Source organism: Podarcis cretensis (genome assembly GCF_951804945.1).
Source record: "Podarcis cretensis genome assembly, chromosome: 16".
Classification (NCBI taxonomy): Eukaryota; Metazoa; Chordata; class Lepidosauria; order Squamata; family Lacertidae; genus Podarcis; species Podarcis cretensis.
Window position 1 is genome coordinate 8,323,190 of NC_137186.1, and position 21,905 is coordinate 8,345,094.

Here is a 21,905-nt window from a genome sequence, read left to right on the forward strand (position 1 = left end):
AAGACTGGTGAGGTGAGGGCCTAAAGCACGCCCCCTATCGGTGACCCCGGGGGAGTTCCTAGTTGATGTGCATCAGCAGGACTCCCCCTACTGTTGGTTAACCCTTCCTGGACTTCAAGCAGACGGGCTGAAGTCGGATATAGTCAGTTAGGACCAATGCCTAAGCCAATACTGCTCATCACCTGTAACCAATAAAGTTGCAGCCTTTTTTAGCCCATTAACCTTAATAATTGTGTCTTGTGTCATTATTTCCACGAGGGGGGGGGTCGGGAACTCGCCACCCAATCTCCACCACACCTGAAGGCAGCAACCTAACTTAGGAGTTATTCACCTTCAAGCAACTCCCATCTATCTTGGATTTCTTCTCTTTGAGTATTTCTGACCACGCTATCTCACCCGTTAGTTCTTTAAGCTTTCGGAAATTGACCTTCTTAAAGTCCAGAGTGCATGTCCGCCTTCACTCCTGCTCATGAGCCAATAGAGACCGCAAGCCGCTAAGTAGAACTTTGGAACCTTCTATGATTTTTTTGTACATTTGTATTATATTAATTTAAAATTGGTTTATTTTAATAAAGCTGACATTGTGGGCAAGGCCAGATTTAGGTTTGATGAGGCCCTGGGCTACGGAAGGTAATGGGGCCCTTTATATGTCCAGCTGTCCTTTGTCAACAACAAACTGTCGCTGTTTTTTGTGTTGAATATATGCTATATGGAAATTTATGGATCCAATAGGTATCTCAAGCCATTTGCACATCTTGCCATGCAACTGGTCCATGCAGAATGTAGGCACTCTATATATGGAAATGAGCAAACCAGTGATATTTGAGGGAGCAGGCTAGCAGGCGGGGTCCATTAATTACCCCGCCTGCTATTATCCATTAGGAGCCTACACAACGCAAAACACGGTTGCTCTATGTAGGTTTTATTTTATTTGTTTTTTATCTTATATTTTGGAAATGTACATCCAGGTTGCTGCTTTTCCTTTAAATTTTTTAGGGTCCCCCAAGAGAGTGGGGCCCTAAGCTATAGTTTGTTTAGCTTATATTTAAATCCGGCACTGATTGTGGGCAAAACCTGAGTGCTCTCTGATCTGCAAAAAATAGTATCTCCACTTGCAGAAAAACCTTGCATTCTTCGATTGTGCCACCAGGTGGCAACAAATATTCCCCAAATGCTCATCAAATTCTCTTTTCCTACAGGAAATAAAAAGAAAGAGCCTACAGTTTCTCCTCACCCACCCACCTCCAGCCACAATATCAGCCCCTCCAAATGTCCGTATTTTCCAGGGACAGTCCCAGATTTTCAGAAGCCATCCTAGTTTCTAATTTGGTCCCAGTTTTCCTTAGGACGTCCCTATTTTCAATCAGAGAAATGTTGGAGGGTATATAGTTATGTGACCCCTGAGCCAAGGAGATAAATAACTATGCAACCTCTAAAAGACATCTGAAGGTAGCCCTGTATAGGAAGGTTTTAAACATTTAATGTTTTATTATGTTTTTATATACATTGGGTGCCACCCAGAGTGGCTGGGGCAACCCAGTGTTATAAGAACTTTAAGGTCTCAGATATAGAATAAATATTCATAAATGCACACATATCAAAATACATGAACCATGTGTCTGAAATAGTACAAGAGAGCAATCCTGAAGCCATTTTTACTCTCCCATTGACCTCAAATATTCCTCTGCAGAAAGGGAGGCAAATGGGGAAAGCCTTCCCACTGTCTTTTTGCTTGCAAATCCTGTCTTAAGGATGTATTTGTATATGATTAGGGTGAGCCTGTGACCTGGATTCAGGAACTAAAGAATTAGCCATCACACAAAAAATGGCCAGGCTGCCCAGGTAATGCAATCAGTAACCATTATCAGGTATCCTGGCAGACAGGATTTCTGCTGTAGACCGTCTCCTTCTTTGATGGATGAATATGATTTTTGGGGGGAATGGTCTTGGGCTACAGGGTGGACAATTTCAAAAGTCTATATAAGAGCTTGCACACCACTGTTTGGGGTTCTTCTCCCTCCTGTGTATGGTGAGTAGGGACCCCATTGCAACTGTTCTTTGAATAAAGATCAGGCTTACTAGCCGCTTTGCTTCTCAGTATACTCTGGTGTATACTAGACAGCATCTTAAAAAGCAGAGACATCACCTTGCCAACAAGGTCTGTATAGTTAAAGCTATGGTTTTCCCAGCAGTGATGTATGGAAGTGAGAGCTGGACCATAAGGAAGGCTGTTCGCCGAAGAATTGATGCTTTTGAATTATGGTGTTGGAGGAGACTCTTGAGAGTCCCATGGACTGCAAGAAGATCAAACAGATCCATTCTGAAGGAAATCAGCCCTGAGTGCTCACTGGAAGGACAGATCCTGAAGCTGAGGCTCCAATACTTTGGCCACCTCATGCGAAAAGAAGACTCCCTGGAGAAGACCCTGATGTTGGGAAAGATGGAGGGCACAAGGAGAACAGGACGACAGAGGATAAGACCCTGGGACGGTGTTCTTGAAGCTACCAGCATGAGTTTGACTAAACTGCGGGAGGCAGTGGAAGACAGGAGTGCCTGGCGTGCTCTGGTCCGTGGGGTCATGAAGAGTCGGACACAACTAAATGACTAAACAACAACAACAGCAGCAGCAGCAGCACTCTGGTTGGCCTCTGTTATTTTCTCCTACTGATATAGAGCCCACTTAAAGACTCAATATGGGCTCCGGAATACGCCATAAGGGAAAGGGAGCAGTTTTTCTTATAACACCAGTTTATTTATATTAAGGGATGTGGGTGGCGCTTTGGGTTAAACCACAGAGCCTAGGACTTGCCGATCAGAAGGTCGGCGGTTCGAATCCCCGTGACGGGGTGAGTCCCGTTGCTTGGCCCCTGCTCCTGCCAACCTAGCAGTTTGAAAGCACATCAAAGTGCAAGTAGATAAATAGGTACCGCTCCGGCAAGAAGGTAAACAACGTTTCCATGCGCTACTCTGGTTCACCAGAAGTGGCTTAGTCCTGCTGGCCACATGACCCGGAAGCTGTACGCCGGCTCCCTCGGCCAGTAAAGCGAGATGAGCGCCGCAACCGCAGAGTCGGCCATGACTGGACCTAATGGTCAGGGCTCCCTTTACCTTTACCTTATTTATATTATTGTGTATTTTTTATGCTATTCAACGCCCTGCTTCTCAGACTGTGCCTACATTTCAAACATACATTTACATTGCATAAGGGCGTCTTTTGCTGAGCTGATTCACCTTCCAAGGACTGCTCTTTCCCTTTGCTCTCAAATCTGCCTCACTGAGGAATGTTGCCCCATCCAACTGATTTTTTTTATTATTATGAGAAAAACCGGTTAAAACTGGTGGCCTTTTGTTTTAAAACCAGCTTGCACTATCAAGGGAAAACCCAGCTTGAGGAAATTGTGCAAGAATGCAACACTATCCTGAGCAATCTGCAGTCTGTTTCCTCTTAAACCAGATTGCTGTGTGTGCACATCATAGAATCATAGAATCATAGAGTTGGAAGAGACCACAAGGGCCATCGAGTCCAACCCCCTGCCAAGCAGGAAACACCATCAGAGCACTCCTGACATATGGTTGTCAAGCCTCTGCTTAAAGACCTCCAAAGAAGGAGACTCCACCACACTCCTTGGCAGCAAATTCCACTGTCGAACAGCTCTTACTGTCCGGAAGTTCTTCCTAATGTTTAGGTGGAATCTTCTTTCTTGTAGTTTGGAACCATTGCTCTGTGTCCACTTCTCAGGGGAGGCTAAGAGGCCAAATTCTGGCCCCTTTTCATTACCCCAGCAAAACTCCCAGAGTAACCTTGTTACCATTGAACTGATGGGGAACTACCAGCCCACAGGCCTTGTTCAGCCCAGATTTGACCCATGAGGCTGTTCCTCACAAACGACACCCATAAACCACCAATACCTTTGACATCAGGTGTGAGACAAGTATTGAAAAGGCTACAAATGAATTACAGGAGCTTAAAATTGGGTGAGCTATGCCGTGCAGGGCCACCCAAGATGGACAGGTCATAGTGGAGAGTTTTGACCAAACGTGATCCACCTGGAGGACGAACCGGCAAGCCACTCCAGTATCCCTGCCAAGAAAACTCCATGGGCAAAGACAACAGGCATATAAAAGTTATGACGCTGGAAGATGAGCCCCTCAGGTCGGAAGGCGTCCAACACGCTACTGAGGAAGAGCGGAGGACAAGTACAAGTAGATTCAGAGCTGATGAAGCGGCTGGGCCAAAGCCGAAAGGACGCTCAGTTGCGGATATGCCTGGAAGCGAAAGGAAAGTCCAATGCTGTAAAGAAAAATATTGCATAGGAACCTGGAATGTAAGAACCATGAACCTTGGTAAGTTGGATGTGGTCAAAAATGAGATGGCAAGAATAAATATTGACATCCTGGGTCAAGAATAAATATTGACATCATAGTCAACAAAAGAGTGGCGAAAGCTGTACTGGGATGCAATCTCAAAAGTGATAGAATTATCTCGATACGAATCCAAGGCAGACCTTTTAACATCACAGTAATCCAAGTTTATGCACCAACCACTGGTGCTGAAGAAACTGAAATACACCAATTCTATGAAGACTTACAATACCTTCTAGAAATTACACCAAAGAAGGGTGTTCTTCTCATTATAGGGGATTGGAATGCTAAAGTAGGGAGTCAAGAGATAAAAGGAACAACTGTCAAGTTTGGCCTTGGAGTTCAAAACGAAGCAGGGCAAAAGCTAATAGAGTTCTGTCAAGAGAACAAGCTGGTCATCACAAACACTCTTTTCCAACAACACAAGAGACGACTCTACACATGGACAACACCAGATGGGCAGCATCGAAATCAGATTGATTATATTCTCTGCAGCCAAAGATGGAGAAGCTCTATACAGTCAGCAAAAACAAGACCTGGAGCTGACTGTGGCTCAAATCATCAGCTTCTTATAGCAAAATTCAAGCTTAAACTGAAGAAAGTAGGAAAAACCACTGGGCCGGTAAGATACAATCTAAATCAAATCCCTTATAAATACACAGTGGAAGTGAGGAACAGGTTTAAGGATTTAGATTTGGTGGACAGAGTGCCTGAAGAACTATGGATGGAGGCTCGTAACATTATACAGGAGGCAGCAACTAAAACCATCCCAATGAAAAGGAAATGCAAGAAAGCAAAGTGGCTGTCCAACGAGGCCTTACAAATAGCGGGGGAGAGAAGGCAAGCAAAATGCGAGGGGGTAGTGAAAGATACAGGAAACTGAGGTGACTGGGAGCGGCCGCCGAGATCACATAATACCAGTCTTGAAAGATCTACATTGACTCCCAGTACGTTTCCGAGCACAATTCAAAGTGTTGGTGCTGACCTTTAAAGCCCTAAACGGCCTCGGTCCAGTATACTTGAAGGAGCGTCTCCACCCCCATCGTTCTGCCCGGACACTGAGGTCCAGCTCCAAGGGCCTTCTGGCGGTGCCCTCACTGCGAGAAGCCAAGTTACAGGGAACCAGGCAGAGGGCCTTCTTGGTAGTGGCACCCGCCCTGTGGAACGCCCTCCCACCAGATGTCAATGAGAAAGACAACTACCAGGCTTTTAGAAGACATCTGAAGGCAGCCCTGTTTAGGGAAGGTTTTAATGTTTAACAGACCTCTATATTTTAATACTTTGTTGGAAGCTGCCCAGAGTGGCTGGGGAAACCCAGCCAGATGGGCGGGGTATAAATAATAAATTATTATTATTATTATTATCATGCTGCCCATTGTTAAACTATGGAACTCACCTCCACAGGAGGCAGCAATGTCACCAACTTACACAGTTTTCAAAGAGGATTAGACGATTTCATGGCTGCTAGCCATGACGCCTGGGTTCTACCTCCCCAGTTGGAGGCATCACTACTTCTGAGTACCATTGGCTGGAAAATGCAGGAGGAGAAAGGGCCATTTTGTCCAGGTCCTGTTTCAGAGCTCCCATATGCATCTGGTTGGCCACTTTGAAAATAAGATGCTGGACTAGATGGGCCTGATCCAGCAGCCTATTGTTATGTCCTCGCCTACTTCATGCACACCTGGGCTTCAGGTTAAGATGGCAACAGGCCAGGCAGCCAGCTCCAGAGCTCCGCATGAAGCCCTTGTTCAGGGAAGTTTACTGTGTATGGTGCTGTATTGTGTTTTTACTATTTTCTTTATCATGAGCCGCCGCGAGTGGCTTGTTAGAATTCCTGCTCTAAGATTGCAGTCATGGGATTGTTGTCTATCACATGACAGTATACGTTTTGACTCCACAGAGTGGGAAGTGACGGAGACAGGATGTTTGTGTTACTGTGTTCCGTGAAGTGGGATTATTGTTCTTTTTCTCTTTGCTGTCTGATGCTAGAGAGAAAGGGAGCCATGTTGCAGTGCTCAATGTGTGTTTATATGTAAATAAAGTAGATTAGACAAAATGCTGAGTTGCTGGGGTTCTGTCACATGAACTGTGCAGACTCTGCGGATCCCTGTGTGTGCCGATGTCTGTTGGCATCGATCGCTGTGATGTTTGGGCAGAAGAAAGCTTTTGAAGCTCCTTAATGATTGACCAGGAGGGAGAGAACATGCCAGTCGGGCATGTGTCTCTGCCAGGGTCCTACTCGAGTGTAGGCTGCACTCCTGACATGGCTGGGGCAACCCTATCAGACGGACAGCATATAAATATTATTATTGAAGAAGTAGTGATATGCAGTTGAAAATAGCATTAATAGGGCGCATGGAAGGGATGGGGAGGAAGTCAGGAGATTCAAAGTGATCTCGACATTAGGATTCGGAATTGTTTTTGTGGTATGTTTATATTTTTGGAAACCAAATAAAAAATTATTTCAAAATAATAATAATAATAAATAAATAAATATTATTGCTATTCTTACTATCATCATCATCCCCACCACCATCATTTCGTTCTGCTATGGCACCATGTCCGCTCTCACTTGCTTTGCAGGTTCAACAGAAGTATTCCTACAGAGCCCCCACAATTTCAGAGGGGTTCCAGAGTGAACATCAACTCCCCATACAATTCCACTGGGTGCATATTAAGAAGGGTGGCTGACGAAGAAAAATCAGGCCACGGCTGTCAAGTTTTCACAGAGAGAGAGGCACACCCGCTTCTCCGAACTCACCAGGGTGTACAGACATTTCCCCACTCCAGGACGAATCAGGGCTCATCTGAACTGAAGCCATGGGGTGGTGGCTATACCAGGTACACCAACATTTCAAAGATCAAAGAAAGGCATTGGTGTTGTAACCTCCCCCAGTTTTCGCTCTGAGGTGGAATGAGCCTCACTCACCGCCCATAACAGGGATCGGCAGCAAAAATGTTGCCATTGGACATGTTGCTGTTTAGCATACCAGCCGGAAGACATGCACTCTTTCAGAGTACAGTCCATACCTCGGGTTACAGAAACTTCAGGTTGTGCGTTTTCGGGTTACGCACCGCACTGAACCTGGAAGTACTGGAACGGGTTACTTCCGGGTTTCGGCGCTCGCGCATGCACAGAAGTGATAAATCAAGCTTTGCACATGCGCAGAAGTGCTGACTCGTGACCCACACATGCACAGACACGGCGGGTGGCAAACACTGCGGGTTGAGAACGTACCTCCTGCACGGATCATGTCCACAACCCGGTACAGTCGTACCTTGGATTCTGAAAGCCTCGTGAGTCGGACGTTTTGGCTCCCAAACGCCGCAAACCCGGAAGTGAGTGTTCCAGTTTGCGAACGTTCTTTGGAACCCGAACGTTCCGATTGGCTGCAGGAGCTTCCGAACGTTTTGGAAGTTGAACACGCTTCCGGAACGGATTACGTTCAACAACGGGGGTTTGACTGTATATTTGCGTGACAGGGCATGTCTGGATCTCTGGTTCTACCTGACAGCACACCTTTTCTGTGACTTCTCTATGATGTCGTGTTGATGCTTCTGGAAATGCATTATGGGAAACTTTGGGAAACTTTAAAAAAACAGATGTAACCATTGTCGGGGGCTTCTGGCTGCTTCATCTTTGTGGTAGTGAGAAGTCTTGTTGCGACAATAAAGATCAGGCCTACAGGCCGCTGTTTTGCTTCTATCTCCTGGCTGAAGTCTCTTGCTATGGGAGTCAAGGTCAGGCAATTGTGAGGTGCTCCAAGGACTCCCTTTTACAAGTGACATAAAGGTAAAGGGACCCCTGACCGTTAAGTCCAGTCACAGACGACTCTAGGGTTGTAGCGCTCATCTCGCTTTATTGGCCAAGGGAGCCGGCGTACAGCTTCCAGGTCATGTGGCCAGCATGATTAAGCCGCTTCTGGCAAACCAGATCAGCGCATGGAAAGGCCGTTTACTTTCCCACCTGAGCGGTACCTATTTATCTACTTGCACTGGCATGCTTTCGAACTGCTAGGTTGGCAGCAGCTGGGACCGAGCAACGGGAGCTCACCCCATCGCGGGGATTCGAACTGCCGACCTTCTGATCAGCAAGTCCTAGGCTCTGTGGTTTAACCCACAGCTCCACCTGCGTCCCTTACAAGTGACATACACAAAAGAAGTGCCATGGTCAGATCACTTCCTGGTGCAACTGGACTTCTCTGCGACCCATCCCCTCTGCAGGGAGGTGGGACCAATTCGGATGGTCCGCCCCCGCCACTTAATGGATCCAAATGGTTTCCAGAGAGTGGTAGGGGATGCTTTATCCCATGTTGATGGCCTTTCAGCTGATTCCCTGGTGGCCCGCTGGAATGCGGAGTTAACCAGGGCTATCGACTGTCTGGCTCCGAAGCGCCCTCTCCGATTGCATGGAGCCCGGACAGCTCCGTGGTTTTCTTCGGAGCTGAGGGCGATGAAACAATCGCTGAGACGGCTAGAGCGTCGGTGGCAAAAAACTCACTCTGAATCTGACCGGACACAGGTTAGAGCTCAACGTCGAGCCTACCAAGTGGCGATAGCGACGGCGAAGAAGACTTTCTTCGCCGCCTCTATTGCATCTGCAGAAAATAGTAGCAGGAGACTCTTTCAGGTGGTTCGTAATTTAACGGAACCACCTTTACCACCGGGGCCTTGTAAAGACCCCAAGATCTCCTGCAACGATTTTGCAAAGTTTTTTGCAGATAAAATCACTCATATTCGGAGGGAGCTAGACACCACCGTGGGAGCAGTGCCGGGGCGGGAGAGTGCTAGAGCTCTGTCTGGTCAAGTTGCATGGAATCAATTTCAATCCGTTACCCCCGAGGATGTGGACAGGCTGCTTGGACGCGTGAAACCAACCACCTGTCTCCTGGATCCTTGCCCATCCTGGCTAATAAAAGCAAGCCGGGAAGGGCTGGGCGATGGGCTCTGCGGGGTGGTGAATGCTTCCCTCTGTGAGGGAACATTCCCAGATCCGCTGAAAGAGGCGGTCATTAAACCGCTTCTTAAAAAACCGTCTTTAGACCCGGCCAGTATGGCCAACTATCGCCCAGTCTCAAATCTTCCTTTCTTGGGCAAGGTGATTGAGCGCGTGGTTGCTGAACAACTCCAGGCACGCCTGGAGGATGCGGACCATTTGGATCCCTTCCAATCGGGATTCAGGCCTCATCATGGGACTGAAACTGCCTTGGTCGCGCTGGTTGATGACCTCCGGCGAGCTAGGGACAAAGGTGAGAGTTGTTTCCTAGTTCTGCTGGATCTCTCAGCGGCCTTTGATACAATCGACCATAACATCCTTCTGGACCGTCTAGAGGGGCTGGGAGCTGGGGGCACTGTTATACAGTGGTTTCGCTCCTTCCTCCTGGGCCGTGTTCAGAAAGTGGTGGTGGGGGATGAGTGTTCAGACCCCTGGGCCCTCACTTGTGGGGTGCCTCAAGGTTCCGTCCTCTCCCCCATGCTTTTTAACATCTATATGAAGCCGCTGGGAGAGATCATCAGGGGGTTTGGACTGGGTGTTCATCAATATGCAGATGATACCCAGCTCTACCTCTCTTTCAAATCAGAACCAGTGAAGGCGGTGAAGGTCCTGTGTGAGTGCCTGGAGGCGGTTGGAGGATGGATGGCGGCTAATGGATTGAGGTTGAATCCTGACAAGACAGAAGTACTGTTTTTGGGGGACAGGGGGCGGGCTGGTGTGGAGGACTCCCTGGTCCTGAATGGGGTAACTGTGCCCCTGAAGGACCAGGTGCGCAGCCTGGGAGTCATTTTGGACTCACAGCTGTCCATGGAGGCGCAGGTCAATTCTGTATCCAGGGCAGCTGTCTACCAACTCCACCTGGTACGCAGGCTGAGACCCTACCTGCCTGCGGACTGTCTCGCCAGAGTGGTGCATGCTCTAGTTATCTCCCGCTTGGACTACTGCAATGCGCTCTACGTGGGGCTACCTTTGAAGGTGACTCGGAAACTACAACTAATCCAGAATGCGGCAGCTAGACTGGTGACTGGGGGCGGCCGCCGAGACCACATAACACCGGTCTTGAAAGACCTACATTGGCTCCCAGTATGTTTCCGAGCACAATTCAAAGTGCTGGTGTTGACCTTTAAAGCCCTAAACGGCCTCGGCCCAGTATACCTGAAGGAGCGTCTCCACCTCCATCGTTCTGCCCGGACGCTGAGGTCCAGTGCCGAGGGCCTTCTGGCGGTTCCCTCATTGCGAGAAGCAAAGCTACAGGGAACCAGGCAGAGGGCCTTCTCGGTCGTGGCGCCTGCCCTGTGGAACGCCCTCCCATCAGATGTCAAAGCAATAAATAACTACCTGACATTCAGAAGACATCTTAAGGCAGCCCTGTTCAGGGAAGTTTTTAATCTGTGATATTTTAGTGTATTTTTGGTTTTTATGGAAGCCGCCCAGAGTGGCTGGGGAGACCCAGCCAGATGGGCGGGGTACAAATAATAAATTATTATTATTATTATTATTATTATTATTATTATTAAATAGCAACAACCAATTTGGGAGCGGGGGAGAAGGTTATGGTAGAGCCCACTGGGGGTTCGATAAACATTCCCTCTCTTTTTTTAGCACAAAATAAAAAAATTGGATGTTATTTTCATGAATATATATATTTTTTGTAGCGAACACTTTGCTCTAGTATGTTCGAGATAGCTCTGACAGTAGAGAATGAGACTCTTAATTTCATCGTCATGGGTTCGAGCCCCACACTGGGCAAAAAAGATTCACGCTTTGCAGGGGTTTGGACTAGATGACCTTTGTGGCCCTTTCCAACTCTGCAATTGGCTGGGTCTATGATTTTTGTATGCACGAGTTGACAGGCGAACCGCATTGCAAAGTTCAGAGAAATGTAAATTTCAAAGGATGGCTCCCTCTATGTCTCCACGAGGTTTTGGAAACTGCGGATGAGGTGGGCTCACCTGTCAATCAAACTTCTCCCCCATCCCAACCCACTCGGATACATCCCTCAGTTCTTTCACTCCCGACTAGGTTGATCTAACGGTCCCACCAAGATGAGAACAGAGCATTCTGTGTCAACCCCAGGATCACAACATCCCAGCTTTTATTGCCAAAGACCTCTCGTTGCATCAGATATGCCCATTTCTCCTTTTCTTATGCTAGAATCAGACTCCACAGGCACTACTGGTTTGGGAGGAAACTTGAAGAGCCTCCAATAAAATCAAGTCTCTACTGATCAGCGCTACTGTAGAATGGGGCACCTCAGGGAATCCAGCTAATTAAAGAGGAATAAGGCCAGACAGAACATGCAACTATATCTTGCCACCCTGCTTCTGCTGGTAAGCAGCCAGAGGAGCTGAGAGATAACGGGAGCACCCCCCAAAATCGCCATCTTGCAGCAGCAGTCTAAATGCAAGGGAAGCATGAGAAGCAAAGGCCAAACTCAGGTTCCATCCGCAATATACATGTGAAGCAATATCACAGACCCTTCAACATTTTCCCCAATGGAATAAGGGGTGCCTTATTCCATAACAACAACAACAACAACAACAACTATTATTTATACCCCACTCATCTCACTGGGTTGCTCCAGCTAACCTGGGCAGCTTCCATGATCATCATCACACATTTTAAAACTTTCCTATACTGTACAAGGCTGCCTTCAGATGTCTTCTAAAGGTTGTATTGTTACTTATCTATACAAGGGGTCACATAACTCCATAGCCTCCGACATATTTCCGATGAAAAGAGGGACGTCCTAAGGAAAAGCGGGAGATTCCGGGATCAAACCAGAAACCAGGACCGCATCTGCAAATCCAGGACTGTCCCTGAAAATAGGGACACTAGGAGGGTCTGATATCATACTGCTTGGCTTCCCCCAAAGACTCTTGCAAACTTATTAAGGGTGTTGAGAGTTAGGAGACACATTTTCCCCTCAGCAGAGTTACAATTCTCAGAGTGGATTAGCAAGCAATACCTCTTTGACTGTAATAAATTATCTATCTATCCCTCCTCCCAGAGAACTCTGGGAACTGTAGCTCTGTGAGGGAGATATGGGGTCTCCTGGCAATTCTCAGCACCCTTAACAAACTGCAGTTCCCAGAATTCTTTAGAGGAAGCCATGCCTCTTTAAAGTGGCATAAGATTGCTTAAAACGTATAGTGTGAATTGGGCTTCATTCACTCAGTAGGGACGGATCTGTCAGTTTCACGTCTCTCATCTTTCCCCCACTTTAAAATCAGTTCTTTACAGTTCTGCAGAAAGGTGCTTCTATGGGGTTTTGTAATCCTCGTAAAAATTCACCAGCATTTTAGTGTGAATTTATCCCAATAAGGACATTTTTGTGTGCAGTTCTTAATATGGTGCATCTTTTTGCAAGCAATTCCCCCAGATGGAATGTATTTTGCATGTCGTTTTTGCTAATATATTCATCCTTATGGACACTTTCCCTTAATAGATTGTGTTTGTTTAAACGTGGTTTGGATGGAGAACTTCCTTGCAAAATCCAGAGAACAGCAAATGCAAAAGGGTGTCTGTGTTTTGGTTATTATTGTGTTTTGGGAAGGGCCATAATGTCGCTGGTCTCCAAATCCCATCATCCTCAACCATAGAATCATATAATTGCAGAGTTGTAAGGGACCACATTGTTTTGTGTTTAAGATCATTGAGCTCCTCTTCAAAAATGAATTCAAATAAATGAATACAGACAAACAGCAAGAATGGTATAAACATGAGGACTTATTTGTTTTTGGATACACTATGGACACATATGGAAAATGAATAACAAGATATAAAATGGAAGAAAATAATGTGATAAAATTATATGTGATATAAAAAACCAGAAGAAGGAAGGAGGAAAATCAGCTCTGAAGAGCAAGTATAAATGTAAAATGTAATACAATATGTGTATGTGGAGTACCTAATTGAAAAACTAATAAAGATTATTTGGAGAGAGAGAAAACCAATTTTGGCCTTTTCAAACTATGTCAGAAATACTTGCTATGCTCTAATGTTTATCAAGAAGAGCCAAGGGTGAGAGATCACACAGAGCACGCATTTGCACCTGCAATGTCATAAAATTTGCAATATCCACCAAACAGAGATCCCAAGAGAATCAGCCCCCTGGCTGTAGGAAAGAAAAATACTCACCGAGGAGGTAGCTTGCTCCAAAAGGTGGTCCATCAGTCAGGTGGCTGAATCTAAATCAGAATCAAATCAAGCAAGGGATTCAAGGATGATTATGGGTGTGCGATGCACTAGTCCTGTTGAAGGTCACCAAATAGAATCGTGCGGTGCTAATGAGCAAGGGTCAAAAAGCGTGGCATTTTTAAATTCTCCATGTTTGCTTGTATCTGAGTGTGTCTGATTTCCCCCCTACATAACTGGCTGTTGTAAGTCACCTGCACTGATTGTCTACCCATGTTTGGATTGGTTTGTTCTGGTGGGGGTGGGGATGGGATTCAACTGGTTATGTAGCATGTTGATGATGCAATGTTTTGTTGCCGTTGGGTCCACATTGTCATTGTAAGCTTCTGTAAAGGTCACACAGTAACATGATGTGGGCTCTAGCAAGCTTTTCTCCAGCTAATTTAGATGTTCAAGTCTGGAGAACTTCCATACATTATCAGCTAGCGCTGAGGACAATCGTGACAGTGGGCATAAGAAGATCTCTGCTGGATCACAATAATAATAATAATTTTTATACCCCGCCCATCTGACTGGGCTTCCCGAGCCACTCTGGGCAGCTTCCAACAAAATATTAAAATACAGTAATGCATCAGACATTAAAAGCTTCCCTAAACAGGGCTGCCTTCAGATGTCTTCTAAAAGTCTGGTAGTTGTTTTTCTCTTTGACATCTGATGGGAGGGTGTTCCATAGGGTGGGTGCCACTACCGAGAAGGCCCTCTGCCTGGTTCCCTGTAACTTAGCTTCTCACAGTGAGGGAACCGCCAGAAGGCCCTTGGAGCTGGACCTCAGTGTCCAGGCAGAACGATGGGGGTGGAGACGCTCCTTCAGGTATACAGGACCGAGGCCATTTAGGGCTTTCAAGGTCAGCACCAACACTTTGAATTGTGCTCGGAAACGTACTGTGAGCCAATGTAGGTCTTTCAAGACCGGTGTTATGTGGTCTCGGCAGCCGCTCCCAGTCACCAGTCTAGCTGCCACATTCTGAATTAGCTATAGTTTCCGGGTCGCCTTCAAAGGCAGCCCCACGTAGAGCGCATTGCAGTAGTCCAAGCAGGAGATAACCAGAGCATGCACCACTCTGGTGAGACAGTCCACGGGCAGGGAGGGTCTCATCGTGCGTACCAGATGGAGCTAGTAAACAGCTGCCCTGGATACAGAATTGACCTGCGCCTCCATGGACAGCTGTGAGTCCAAAATGACTCCCATGCTGCGCACCTGGTCCTTCAGGGGCACAGTTACCCCATTCAGGACCAGGGAGTCCTCCACACCCACCCGCCTCCTGTCCCCCCAAAGTACTGTCCCCCCAGTACTTCTGTCTCGTCAGGATTCAACCTCAAACACACACACAACTCTACAAAGGCTGAGGATCCAGTCATGGTTGACCAGATGCCCCCAAGGAACTCTCATGCAGGGCCTGAAGGCAAGAGCTCCCTTCCCCCTATTGTCTGCCTCCCAGAATTGAGTTTTCAGCGATATAATAATTGAACATGGGAGTTCTATTGTGTTCACTTATATTCGTACCACCACCACCAGACAGAACCCACAAAAAGCCCTTTGTTGAAGACGTGGACCATGGCTTCCAAAGAACAACACCAACAGCTGTAGTATTACAAAGCCCACCATGCAGCGCGACTGTGAATCAAGAGCAGATGCACAATGACAGACCCTGATTTGTATTAAATTCAGACGGGATTGTGCTGTAAAGGAAGAATCTGGAAAACCAACAGAAGGGAGGGGAGAACCAAGAAGTCACCCCCTCACACTGAGGCCACTTCATTTAAGGCAGGAGCAGAAGGTTAGTGTCAGGTGTGCGTGCAGGAGCCAGGCCCTGGGACCAATAGGACTTTGCAGGACTGGGGCCTTCCTAAGTTTGTTCTGGAGAGGCAAGGCGCGGCCGCACAGGTGAGGCCGATGGGTAACTCACAGCACCTGGTGGCAAGAGCCGGGAAGGGATATAAAGTCAGCCTTTCCCTTTGGCTCTTTGCCACAGCAACACGTTCCCTGCCTTGCTGCGTTTGGCTCCTTGACTCCTCGCTTCTTGATCCTCGGACCCCTGACTCCTTGCTTCCTGACCCTCGGACCCTTGGCTTCTTGACTCCCGGCTCTCTGACCCTCAGACCCTTGGCTTCTTGACTCCCAACTCTTGGACTCTCGGACTCTTGGCTTCCTGACTCCTGGCTTCTGGACTCCCGTTCCTGCTCCCACCCTGCCATCTTGCCCCCAGTCCTGACGTCCCCAGCTGGGACTTGGATCGCCCGTGAACTGGACCGTGACAGTTAGTGGTCTGGGGTCACGGCAGGATGAAGACCTGTTGCTATTTCTGCAGAAGGGTCCCTGTCTCCTGCAGGGGGCAAAACAAAAAAGTGCTAACCCCTGATTTAAGGTATGGCAGCAGATGCCTATGTAAATCAGTTCTTCGTTCAGAATTACGAAGGCTGGGGTCTGTATTTTTGGAGGGAGGGCTGTGGCTCACCGGTAGAGCACCTGCAAAAAGCCCAGCTTCAATCCCTGGCCTCTGCAGGCAGGGCTGGAAAACACTCACACCCCACCTGAATCCCTAGAGAGCAGGCGCCAGTGAATGCTGAGACAATACCAAGCTGGAACGATCAATGGCATGACTCAGCATGAGTCAGCTTCCTAGACTCTTTCCCCTATTCCTGGAGCCAACCCCTAACAGCATTTCTTGGGACGATAAGCACAAAGTGGTGCTTTTCTCAAAACTCTGCACGGTCCCATTCGGACAAAGTTTGGCCTCACCTCTTTCTTCCCAGGGAGACGGGCTGTTCTGTGCCAGCCCTTGTGTGTCAAAACCCAAAGGCAAGATATCTCGAGTAACCCGTTTTGCAAGAGGCAAGGAGGCAATTAGTCGGGGACAGGAGGGATTTTGCTGCTGGAAGTGTCTCAAGTTTCGACCAGTTTCTTAACAGGAAAGTTTAGAAAGAGCAGCCCAGCACAGAGTCGAGAGAAAAAGGCCAGGCTAGTGTTGTGTTTGCAGTGTCCCGTGCACAGCGGAATGATGAGGAATACGTGCACATACTCTATATTGCTTTATTTACGTTTCAAAGCTGGTAGATTACAGAAAAACATCTTGCCTCTGCCAGAGCAGAAAAAGCATTCTCTCTCCTCTAAAGCACGGAGAGAAACACTGACTGAGAACAGTGAAAAACAGGAAACCAGTGTACGTCACATCCAGTCTCCTTTCCCGTGAGAAACTCCAACAGCAACTCTGACTGGAATGTAAACATTGCCTCGTGACAAGCACTTCGCTGCACAGTGAAGCGAGCAGAAACCAACATCCTCCCCCTTTCTATGAACATCACTGGGCAGCGTGTTCGTACAATATCAGTACAAACCCAACTTCTGCACATAGGTACAGTGTTGAACCCTTGATACAATCTTGGACAATACATCAGCAGGAATTTCATTGCCTGGCATATAGGACACCGTTACGAGTCCCTTCTGAATACGTTCCCTAGCATGTTGCAATTTCAATTGCAAGTGCTTCATGCTTTGCTTATAACCTTCAGAATTCAGCAAAGCCAAACATGCTTTGTTGTCCTGGTAAACCTGGATTGGACATTTGACAGGAATTTTCATGTCTTTGCACAATTGTAACAACCATTCACAATCTTTGAGTGAATAAGACAGTGCATTCAGTTCAGCTTCACAAGTACTTAAGCTAACTGTTGTTTGCTTCTTGCATGACCAATCAAATAAACCCTGATTGTACATGTAGCAAACTCCAGACATGCTTTTCCTGTCTGTAGTGTCACTTCCAAAACTTGCATCTGCAAATATCTCAAGACCACCAGACTTCTGATTGTTAAATCTCAGTCTGTAATGCATAGTGCCTTTCAAATAGCGCGCTATGCGTTTCAGAGCTTTCCAATCCTTAACAGTAGGATTGTTGACTTGTCTGCTTAGCAAATTACAGCTAACAGCAATGTCTGGTCTTGAACATCTGGCAATGAAGTTTAGCTTGCCTAGCACACTTCTGTACAGTGTAGTGTCAGAAAATGCTTCTTCAGTGTCGTCTACCTGATAACCTGTTGTCATCGGTGTGTCTACAGGGTTAGCATCCATCAGGTTTAGTTTGCTTAACACATCAGCAATTTTCCGTGACTGGTGTACTAGAATGTTACCATCTTGATCTCTCTCTATTTCCAGAGATAGGTAGTTGTTTACCTCACCAAGATCTTTCATGTCAAAGTGTTCTTTTAGTTGAGCTAGGGTGTTATTGCACATTGTGACATCTTTCCAAAAGAATAATAAATCATCAACATTCTTTTCTTTTGCCCCTCCTCTTTGACAAATACACATGGATCAGCTTTCCCTTGCTGAAAACCTAGAGAAAACAATACTTCAGTGAGTTTTGTGTGCCAACACCGTGCACTTTGTTTGAGACCATAAAGGGACTTTTTCAGAGCACAAACAAATCCCTGTTTTACCTGTACGCCATCAGGTGGAAGCATATAAAGTGATTCACCTAGAGATCCGTACAGAAAAGCTGTATTTACATCGTGGTGACTAATGTGTAGATTCTCCTCTGCAGCTAGCTTGAGCATAAGCCTAATGCTCTCATACCTCACTGTGGGTGAGTAGGTCTCGTGATAGTCTTCACCTGGTACCTGTGCAAAACCTCTGGCTACCAACCTGGCTTTGTGTCTGACTATCTTGCCATTTTGATCAGTCTTCGCTTTGAAGACCCATTTGCTTCCAAGCAGTTTCATTCCTGGAACTATTGGAACAAGTTCCCATGTTTTGTTCCTTTCCAAGGAATCAAGCTCAGCCTTCATGGCATTTAACCATGGCTCAGCTTCCTTTGAATCCAAATCCTGGATTTCTTGGAAACTTGAAGGTTCAAATACCTTCTTGGAGCTTTTAACAGCTGTTACTGCTATCTTGGCAAACTCATCAGCAAATCTCTTTGGAGGTCTGCCTTTTGTGGCTCTCTGTGACCTGCGAATTACCCTTAAGTCTTCAACACTCTCCTCTTCCTTCTTAGGAGAAAAGTGACCTATTGTGAACAATGGTTCCTCCAATTCTTGATCAGAGCTTTCAGAGGGTCGCATAGAGGCTTTCGCACTCTTGAAATCCTCTGAATCACCTGATTCAGTTTCAGACTCAGAATCAGAACTTTCATCAGTGGGTGTGGGTTGCTGTGGTTGCTTTTGACTATCCTCAGTCTCATCACTGTCATCAGGGTAACATTGGAAAATTCCCACATTCTCCCCCCACTTGGCATTGTACTCAACACTTCTTGTGAGCTTAATGGTCTTAGAGTCAGTCATCATTATTCTGTAAGACCCTTTCTGATAACCTAGAAAGATACCATGCAAACCACGCTTGTCTAACTTGGAGCTTTGTGGTGAGTGAACCCACATGTCAGAACCAAAAATTTTCATGTGTTTGATGTATGGCTTTTTGCCAAACATCTTCTCATAGGGGGTACAACCAATCACTGAAGATAACCTGCGATTATAACTGTAAACAAAACACGAGAGAGATTCGGCCCAATAACTCTCTGGAAGATTGGCATCATGCAGCAAGGTTTTTAACCCTTGAAGCAATGTTTGATTTGCCCTCTCGTAAAGTCCATTCTGCCATGGCGAGCGAGGACTAGACAAATCGTGTTGAATTCCTTTCTCAGACAGAAAAGCTTCAAACTGCTGAGAAGTGAATTCCCCCCCCCCCCGCGATCAGTGAAAAGAATTTTTATCTTCTTACCATGCACATTTTCCAACCAAGCACAGAATTCCTTGAACCTAGGAAAAGCCTCTGATTTCTGCTTGAGATTGTACACATAAATATACCTGGAAAATGCATCAATGAGAACCATGAAGTACCTGTTTCCACCCAAATCAGCATGAACAACCTGGTATGGTTCTGTAGCTTGCCTACTAGACACCTTACCTTTCGCAGCCATTTTCACCTTGTTTGCTGCACATGCCTTGCACTTCATGTGGTACCTGCAGGGTTTAATAGTCATTCCTTCAACCAAGGCAGGCATTTTAGATACTGCCTCAAAATTCAAATGACCAAATTTTCGATGAAAATCATGAATACATCCTGCATGCAAACTTTTGTTAGAACCTGCAATGCAACAAGTGTCATCCTGCACAACATCATCATAATATAAAACATACAAACGATCAACATATTCAGCATGCAATACATAATCATTTTTCTTTGTGATGATGCACCTTTTGTTCTTAAAGGAAACGTCAATTTTCCGCTCATTCAGCTGTCCAACGCTTAACGTTGCACATGTGATGGGTTGCAGCCGAATCAACAACGAAGAAAGATCTAGACGTCTTCTGGACCTCTGCAACTTTTGGAGTGAAGCATGAGACCATTGCTTTGGATGCGTTGTCCTGGACACTGGACCTTTACCTTTGCTCTGGCCTTTTCCACGCGATGAGCTTTCGCTGTGCTGCTCTGTCTTGGCCCTGGGATATTTGCATTCCCTCTTCATATGGCCTAGACGTCCACACGAGTAGCATTTCACTGCCTTCAAAGCTTTGGCGCCATCTGGTGGTTCCACTGCACTCTGGGATGACGTCTGTGAAGACTCCCCATTTCCCATGCAGCTATCACCCTGGCGGTCTGCTTCATTCTGAATCATGGCAGTATCATGGGCTACTGTGAGCTGAGCAGTATCATGAACAGCAATCTGAGTGCCACAAGCATCAGCCAGCCTTCTGCAGCTAGCCATCATGACTCTGGCATTAGCCTTCTGCGTCATCTCTGCTGCTTTAAATCATGCTGCTTTATACAAGCTGCTTCTGTGCTGCTTCATTCCAAAAGTAAGTTCAAAACAGCCTCTGCCTGTGAGCCTGTGCCACTCTGCTTAACTGCGGCTGCCTCAAACCTCATTCCAAAGGCAAGTTCAAAAGTGCTTTCTCTCTGCTGCCTTAAATCATGCTGCGTCACTGCTGCAGCTGCTTTATTCCAAAAGCACTTTTAAAAGTTACTTTCGATTTCCCCAGCATAGGAACTTCAGCCTTTGATCCTTTGCCTGTGCCCGGCAAACGGACATAAAATTGCAAAGTCCAGCCATAAAGCCATTAATTAGATGCTGGCAGGCTGCCCGGAGCAGTAGCACATACCTCATCAATCATCTTGACGCGCAGAGATAGCGTCCGGTCCGTCTCTCTGCCGCTGTTCCGATTACCGGAGCCCATTCCCAAGATTGATTGCGTTCTTCTGGGCCCGGAACCAAAAATGTTGTGTTTGCAGTGTCCCGTGCACAGCGGAATGATGAGGAATACGTGCACATACTCTATATTGCTTTATTTACGTTTCAAAGCTGGTAGATTACAGAAAAACATCTTGCCTCTGCCAGAGCAGAAAAAGCATTCTCTCTCCTCTAAAGCACGGAGAGAAACACTGACTGAGAACAGTGAAAAACAGGAAACCAGTGTACGTCACATCCAGTCTCCTTTCCCGTGAGAAACTCCAACAGCAACTCTGACTGGAATGTAAACATTGCCTCGTGACAAGCACTTCGCTGCACAGTGAAGAGAGCAGAAACCAACAGCTAGAACCAAGAGTCGTTTTTCCCCACTATTTGACTATTGATCCAAAACCCTGAACTGTATTTTACATAACTGACTTTTTATTTGTACATTGTATTGTTGTTTTATTGCTAAGGCTGGTGGCTGATGCAAATAAAGATTCATTCATTCAAAACCAAGTGTTGTTATTATTATTATTATTATTATTATTATTATTATTATTAGCAGGCCAATGCTGTCTGCAAACATGACATGAAGGCTTGCAAAATCAACCCGGCTGGTTGGGAATCCCTTGCATATAACCGCAGTGCCTGGAGACAGGCAGTCAAGTCATGTATCGATAGCAGTGACCAGAGGAGACATGCCTGCTGGGAGAAGCTCAGAGTGACAATGCCATCGTTCATCTGCAATAGCACAACCAGATGCCTTCATTTGCCCCAGCTTCAGTGAAACATGTCTCTCCCGCATAGGTCTCTACAGCCACAGCAGGAACTGCAACCTTCCAACAGCTTGACCTCACCCCCAAAGGCACCCTCCTCCGTTGCCTCCTGAGATGACGGAGGCCAGCCATCATTATTAACATTTGTTGGCCTCTCTATGCAAAAGACAAGAAATGGTTCAGTAAGACAAAATAAGGATGACATTAATTAAAAGTGAAAGACACTTAGACAAATGCTAAATGGGTCTCCATTTGCACTGTACATTAAAAGCAGTATCATACCCCTTTATGGACTCATGGCCTCCCCCCAAAAAAGAATCCTGGGAACTGTAGTTTGTCAAGGGTGCTGAGAGTTGTTAGGAGGGCCCCTCCCAGAGTTCCATGGGAAGATGGACTGACTGTTAAACCAGT

General features: G+C 46.5%; 1 protein-coding gene and 1 long non-coding RNA gene across 6 annotated transcripts in view; both read right to left on the minus strand.

The window, feature by feature from the left end:
- LOC307205730 (peptidoglycan recognition protein 3-like) overlaps nucleotides 1–16,364 on the minus strand; it is a 31,684-nt gene extending 15,320 nt beyond the window's left edge. The window contains exons 1-2 of one of the 5 annotated variants that reach the window (XM_079958487.1): nucleotides 16,296–16,364; nucleotides 13,499–13,548 (exon numbers count right to left, since the gene is read on the minus strand). In XM_079958487.1, coding sequence (XP_079814613.1) covers nucleotides 13,499–13,531 — 33 coding nt within the window. In that variant the 5' untranslated portion in view covers nucleotides 13,532–13,548; nucleotides 16,296–16,364. Of the gene's footprint in view, nucleotides 1–13,498; nucleotides 13,645–16,087; nucleotides 16,263–16,295 lie in introns of those variants that run through there. The other 4 variants (XM_079958486.1, XM_079958488.1, XM_079958491.1 and 1 more) reach the window with 4 other exon arrangements.
- Nucleotides 14,865–15,851, minus strand: LOC307205266. The gene is made up of 3 exons (XR_013833966.1): nucleotides 15,726–15,851; nucleotides 15,527–15,650; nucleotides 14,865–15,457 (listed from the first exon to the last, which is right to left on the minus strand). It is a non-coding gene; the product is annotated as an uncharacterized lncRNA (long non-coding RNA).
- Nucleotides 16,365–21,905: the final 5,541 nt, after the last annotated feature.